Source organism: Carettochelys insculpta, chromosome 26 (genome assembly GCF_033958435.1).
Source record: "Carettochelys insculpta isolate YL-2023 chromosome 26, ASM3395843v1, whole genome shotgun sequence".
In the NCBI taxonomy this organism is placed as follows: Eukaryota; Metazoa; Chordata; order Testudines; family Carettochelyidae; genus Carettochelys; species Carettochelys insculpta.
Window position 1 is genome coordinate 9,751,697 of NC_134162.1, and position 6,974 is coordinate 9,758,670.

At 50.7% G+C, this 6,974-nt stretch overlaps 1 protein-coding gene across 1 annotated transcript; it reads right to left on the reverse strand.

The window, feature by feature from the left end:
* Positions 1-654: 654 nt before the first annotated feature.
* On the reverse strand, positions 655-2,823 carry LRRN2 (leucine rich repeat neuronal 2). The gene has a single exon (XM_074977607.1). The coding sequence runs from the start codon at positions 2,821-2,823 to the stop codon at positions 655-657; it is 2,169 nt and encodes a 722-aa protein (XP_074833708.1).
* Positions 2,824-6,974: the final 4,151 nt, after the last annotated feature.

The window sequence follows — 6,974 nt, forward strand, 5'->3', positions numbered from 1 at the left end:
CAGGAGCCAGCTGGCTTTTCACGGCAGAATTCAGCCGGAGCCATAAAGGTGTCAGTAGCCCAGTAAGAGATACAGCATCTCCTTCTTGTTTCCTTAGACAAAAGGTCATCTTCTACCCTCCCCATTCTGTTTCTTGAGGTGGTGGCGGGTGAGTGGATAAGGGGTCTGGCAGGTTTGACTGACGGTTCTCTATGGCTGTACACACACAAAAATAAGTCCCAAAGGGAAAGGCCTTCATGTATTTCCAAGACAGGGCCCAGCCGGCTAGCAGACAAACAACTGGGCCTGTCCGACCTGGGCTGCCAGGAGTTTGGTGTCCTCTGTGGATTGACCACATGGCTGTTCAGGCTCTGGGCGTTGACTTTCAGTGACCCTGTCTGAGCCAAAGGTTCACTTGAGAACCTCTCCCTCCCCCGTAATGGCAGGTTGTCTGTAAGAGAAACAATCTGTTTGGCCAAACGTGGATGGGTGACTTGGGTGGGGCAGGGGGCATTGCACAGCCGGGATGTTGGCCGTGTCTCGTACCTCTTGCCATGCTGCTTTGTCAGTCACTCAAGTCCTCTTTTTGTTTTTGGTAAAAAATAGTTTCATTTGCCTTTTTCCCCACCTGTGCAACAACCACCCCCACTCCACGCCCCTCTGGAGGGTCGACCTTCACGAGTCCAGGGGTGTTGCTTGCACCTCCACAGCTAGGAGCTTCTCCCCAGGCCTGCCTTGATCCCAGGGTTTGATGAAAGGAGGGTAGATCACACGCACTGAGGAGGAGCTGGGATTCCATGGTGGGCAGAGCAGGAGCAGCTTTTCAGGGCTCCCAGGCTTTGGCCTGAAGGAACCAAAACCACAGTGGCCTACTAGGCTGACAGAAAGCAGCAAGACACAGAAGGCAAGCACTGTCGTAATGCGCGACCTGCTCTCTACATACCGGTAGCCAGCCTCTTTAGTCCTGGCATTCACGCAGGCCACCTTGGACTGCCAGTTTACAAAGGCCATGTGCAGACAGGCCCAGTACTCCGTGCCCTGGTGGAGCCGGGTGATGTTATACTGGTGAGTGCCCACAGGGATCCGGGCCACATTGGTCACATCCAGACTGGAGCTGAAGGAGAAGCTGGACCAGGTGAGGTTGGAGGAGACGGTGTTCAGATGGGGCTTCCAGGTGACAAGGATGTGGTAGGCCTGGACTTCCTTCACCAGGAGCTCTAGGCTGTCCATGCTGAGAGGAAAGGAACTGTTAACCATCAGGCTGATGCTCTTGGTGTCGGCACCAATGAGGTTATGGGCCACACAGGTATACAACCCAGCCTCCTGTGCAGTTACCTTGCGTATTTCCAGTGTCCCTTCAGGGTGCACCTTATACCTCCCGTTCTCCAAGTAAGGGATCAGTTTGACCCCAGCAGGTGTGACCCAGTAGATCTCTGGTTCTGGTTCTGCCAGGGCTCTGCAGTGTAGCGCGACGTTCTCACCATCTGCCACCTCCAAGCGGGAGGGGAAACTCTTGGTGGAGATGAGAGGCAGGCACCGGTCCGTCATTTCACGGAAAGGGACGTCTCGGATGTGCATCCTCTTCAGGTCTGGGGGTTCGGCACACAGCGTGGACTGGGGCTCGATGAAGCGGATGTGATTCTCGGTGCTGTTGACCCAGCGGATGACACAGTCACAGCGGATGGGGTTGCTGTGGATGCTGATCTCTTGCAGGTTGGGCAGGGCCTCTACTGTCTGCTTATGCAAGGCACTTAGGGCGTTGTTGTTGAGCATCAGAGTCTCCATTTGGGGCAGGTGATGGAAAGCACTGGGGTGGATGAAAGATAGCTTGGGATTGTTGGTTACATCCAGTTTGGTCAGCTCGGGGAGGTTGATCAAGGCAAACTTGTCTATGGACACCAGCTCCTCCATGTTGTTAAGTCCCAGCTCCTTGAGGTGAAGCATATTCATAAAGTCACTTTGCCTAATCCTCTGTAAAGGGTTTTTGTTCAGGTCTAGGAACTTAAGGCCTGGGACTTGCTGCAGTGCCCGCTTGGGGACATTCACCAGCCTATTGTCATAGAAAGAAAGGCTCTCCAGGCTTCTCAGCCCTTCCAGGGCAAAATCTGAAATCTCCTTCAGGTTCATCCCTGCCAGAACCAAGCTCCTGAGGTTAGACAGAGGCCTGAAGTTCATATCTAAGATAGCATCCACCTTGTTGCCACCAATCATGAGGATCTCCAGGCTGGGGAGTACCTGGAACCAGCGACTGTCAACTGTCCTCAAGAGATTAGAGTTGAGGTGGAGTCGAAGGAGGTTACTGAGGCCTGAGAAGGCCTTTGGGGAGATCCTACACAGCTGGTTGTGGTTCAGATATAGCTCCTGGAGGTTGGCCAGGCCAGAGAAGCTGTTATCAGACAACTCAGTCAGCTGGTTTTCTTCAAGGTGGAGGCTCAGCAGCTGGGGCACGTTCTTCAGCCTGAAGTCCCAAATGCTGGAGAAGCTATTCTGTGACAGGTCCAGTTCTGTCAGGTTTTTCAGATAGTCGAGCTCGCTCTGCTCCACCCTGGTGATGCGGTTGCTTTGCAAGAGCAGGGTCTGTGTCCCCTCTGGCAAGCTCTCAGGCACCGCGGAGATGAACAAGTCATTGCAGTCCACGGTGGCAGCCTCCCTGTACACCGACCTGGGTGTGTACCATGGTCTGATCTGACACACGCACTGCGGTGGGCATTTGACCCGCCAGGGCACTACAGGGATTGCTGTGGCAGTTGCCACACAGATGAGAAAGAAATTCATCTGAAAGTGTCTCATTTTCAAGGGGCAAGACTGACTTCCTTCCAGGGTGAAAACTTTCACAGGGCACATCCAGAGCTTGGCACAGGGAGAGGGAGTGGTGGAAACAGAAGGCCCCAGCACAGAAAACCTCCACCCCAAGCCTCTTTGACCATCCAGGGATGTTTGCGGAAGCGTTATTGTTTCCGTTTAAGGCGGCACAACTCGGTCTTCCTGGGAGAAGAGGTCATAATGCGCTTGGTGGCACTTGTTCCTTTATTCACAGTGTCACCTTTTCTTCTTCCCAAGGTGATTCATTTTTTCCACTCCACCGCATTTTTAAGGTTTCCTCTCAAGGTTGTTCCTAAGAAAACCAAAGCAACAGGTCATGTTAGAGGGAAACTGCACAAGCAGCTAACGAGCAAGATAGAGAAACATAGTCTAATCCAGGACAAGTAGTAGTGAGATCACTGTTGGCCTTCTGATCTGGAGTGGAGGAGCTCTGGTTTCAATCCCTGCCTCTTTTACAGACACCTTGTTTGACAAATTTTTGAATCTCTCTGCCACACCAGCTATAAAACAAGGCTGATAATCCTCCATTTCTCTTATCCTTTATTTATGTAGCTTGTAAACTCCTTGGGGCCAGGGAGCGTCTCTTACCATCTGAATGTAAGACACTTTTCATAATGGGGTCGTGAGCTCAGATGCCTCTAGGTGCTACTGTAATATAAATAACAATAATTCATTTCTTCATCTGGCTCTGCTGAAAACTAGAGAGGTCAAACTATGACCTCGGAACCCAACATCCTCCAGTTTTTTATGTCCTGCTCCAAGCTTGGTACCTGGCCCTTGGAATGAAACCAGACACTGCTTCTCTAACCTCCTTAATTTTGGGAACCTTCTCAATTGGGCCCATCTTTACTCAGCACTAAGTGGTTAAAATAAGTCAAGGGAATTCAGAATCCATGTCTCCAATTAGGGCCAATAGTGACTTAGTTATACTACTAAAATAATCCAAAATTTTGGAAGGGACGTTAACCCGGAAATATCTGGAATAAGTTGCCTGGGGAGGTGGTGGACTCTCCATCACTGGAGATTTTTAAGAGCAGGTTAGACAGACACCTGTCAGGGATGGTCTAGATGGTGTCTGGTCCTCCCAGGAGGGCAGGGGACTGGATTTGATGACCTTTTAAGCTCCCATCCAGTTCTAGTGTTCTGTGATTCTAAGGCATAAACCATCCGATGGCACCAGGAATTAACAGCCTCTGAGTGCCAGTTATGCCATCAGCCTAAAGATATTTAAGGTTTTTCTCGGAAGCTGCCAGTACTGGCTACTGCCAAAGGCAAGATATTAGATGGGCTATTCCCTACATACAGTAGAATTTGTATAGGTTTTAACAAGAGGTGGGAAGAATCAATGTGTCTGCAGCAGTGTTCAGTGACTGCTTGGTGCAGAAGATGTTTGTAAGTGCTCTGTTTATTACTTTGCACCCAGTACCCACTGGCTGTATATAAAAAGAGCTGCCCAGTGCCTTGCCCAGACCCTGTCTGGGCATCTCAGCCCTTGAAGGCACAGTCCCTCCCCCCGCCCAATACCACAGCTGAGGAATCATCTGGGAGGCAGATGAAAATGTGACCAGGATGATAAGGGAGCCATACCAGGACTGAATGCTCACAGAAAAAAAGTCTACTGGCATGAAACCAAAGTGAAAAGACTACACTGAGAGAAATGAAGAGATCCCTTTGCTTGTTCTCTTGCCCTGCAGGGAAAAAAAATCAGAAGCCTGAATATTGTCACGGGGTCGCCTCTTTTGCAGATGGGGAAGAGTAGGGCACATTCCTCCAATGCACACAAACTTTTTAGAGTGCAAGCTGCAAGCAAACCTTCAGATTTTCCATCAGGAGACTACAAGTAATGCGTAAGATTGCACCAGGGGCATTTTAATCAGACATTCTTTCTGGTGCAGAGAGATGTATTTTCCTTTGAAAAGCCTTGTTTCCCATCAGCTACCCAACCCCAATCACTACAGTGCTGCTGTGATTATTCTTGGGTTCCCTAAGGCGCTCCTGTGGAAAGGCAGAACATGAGTGAATGGTGTTGTGATGGCTGGTTGCCATGAAAGAGTCAATGTTTGCTGTCGGTTCTGTGCAGTGGTGTCTAAGAGATGGCAGCTATTTCCTGTTCTAGCTACTGGTGTCTGTGTGTCTGGGGGGGTGAGGGGAATGAGGTGCTCCTGACATCCCCCTGAGCTGGTAGGAATCTGAGTTAGTACCATTGGCCCTCAGTCCAGTCTCATTCCTCCTTCTCTTTCCAGGTAGTTAATCTTTGCTCCTTCTTCCCCAAGGTGAATCAGATACACTCAAATCTGGTCCCACCCAAAGCCCCCTCATTCCCCATCCAATTTGCAGGAAAGAGACAGGGCTGCAATGGCTTGAACCAAGGCGTCCATTTGTGGATGGTCATGATCACAGATAGGTTACAAATGGTAGGGAAAGAACATTATGCCACCCCAGAGGGTTGTCTTGCATGAGCCCACTCTCCTTCTCCAGCTGCCTTTCAGGAGCCCACCCAGGCATCCACAGCAGTGTTTGAATCCAGGGCCTTGAAATCTAAGAGAATGAGTCTCAACCCCGGCAGCTAAAAAGCCAAGCCTACGAGCTGGAAGCAGGAGTTGGTCCTAGATCTCTTGTGTGGAACAGTGTAGCCAAACAGCCAGATCCCAGAGGAACACACTCAGTGCAGGTTGCACATGGCTTTCTGCTGTTGTTGCCTTTGGAGATACATCCCCCATAGACAGGGCTCTTCCTCCGGTCCTCCCGACAATTCTCCTCAAGTGCAGCCAGGAAGAAGGAATGCCCTGCCCAAAGCTGATGTTACAGCTCCGATTCCAACCCTATTCTGAGTACTTCTGCTGCCCAAGCAGCTCTGGAGCTGGGCTTCGTTCTGTTAACTGGGAGTTGACCCATGTTCCCCTCTCTGTGGTGCACAGGTTTCCATCAAGACCTGGTTTGGTGAACCCTGGCTCATAGAAGCGGGTTTATTTGGGCCCTGTGCAGTGATGTCCAGTCTTAAAGCCCCCTGCTTGGCAGTACAGAATACTTTGTGACTCTCACTGGCTACCCAATCATGCTGTAGAGAACCAATACCAACAGGTGAATGACATCTGGGGCCCATAAACTCATGCCAGTAGCAGCCTTTGTCTGCACAGGGCAAGATATCCTGTTCTTTGGAGAACAGTTTTATCATCATCTGTAACATTCACCTCCCCAGCTCTGTCAGGCAGAGTTCATTAAAACAGCAGTGGTGCAGCCCTGAGACAGATGGATTTTAACAAACGGCTCTCCCTGACAGCCTGCCAGATCCGCGCTCTGCTCCTGCAGTCTGTGTACAGATATGCAGACCCAGGGAAGCCAAGGAGTAGTCACCAGTCTGGCGTGCCAGGTGATGGGGAAGATGAGCAGCGGGAGAGAATGGACTGCACGGGGACTAGCCCTGGTCGGACAACAGTCTCCATGGCTCGTCTAGCAGACGGGGAAGAGAAAGCGAGAGGAAGAAACTGGTGGCAGTAAAAGTAGAAAAGGGGAAGGAGAGAAGGGAGGTTGATGGAATGGCTCATGGTACTCAGCAGCAAGTCTCCAAATAGGATCACCTGGCTTGGGCTTGCACTAGAAGGCTGAAAATAACTGTGTTTTTCCTGCAGGGTTGGAGCCTGCACTCTGAAAGCCCATGACGTGGGACAGTCCTGGCATCTGGAATCTAGCACAAGCCCAGTTACCTATGCTGCTACGTCAGCCCCACAGCCTGAGCTGCAGGAGCCTGGGACAAGTGAGTTCAGCTCTGAGCTTCACTGCCAAGGGTTTTTTTCCAGTGCAGATGTATCCCCAAGGGACAGGGATGGGTCTAGGGAGAACTGGATAAATGTGCCCTCTAATCTTTTCCACCCATGTGCGGACTTTTCCCACTCGTGCAGAATAAATTTATGTGCACCAAAGCATATGTGATGTGCACCACCAACAAAACCACAAGCCTAACCATGGGCACTCTGCTAATCAGCTGGGTGACACAGGAATCCCTCCTGCATGGCCACACAAGTGCACAGCTTACAGAGAACACTGGTCTGGATTCCATTCCCAGCTGTCACAGAAACTCCCTTCCAGACACACTGGGAAAACTTTATGCCTTCTGTACATCCCACTGTGCAATGGGGATTATTCTCCCCTCCTATGTGCAGGCAAATCTAGTA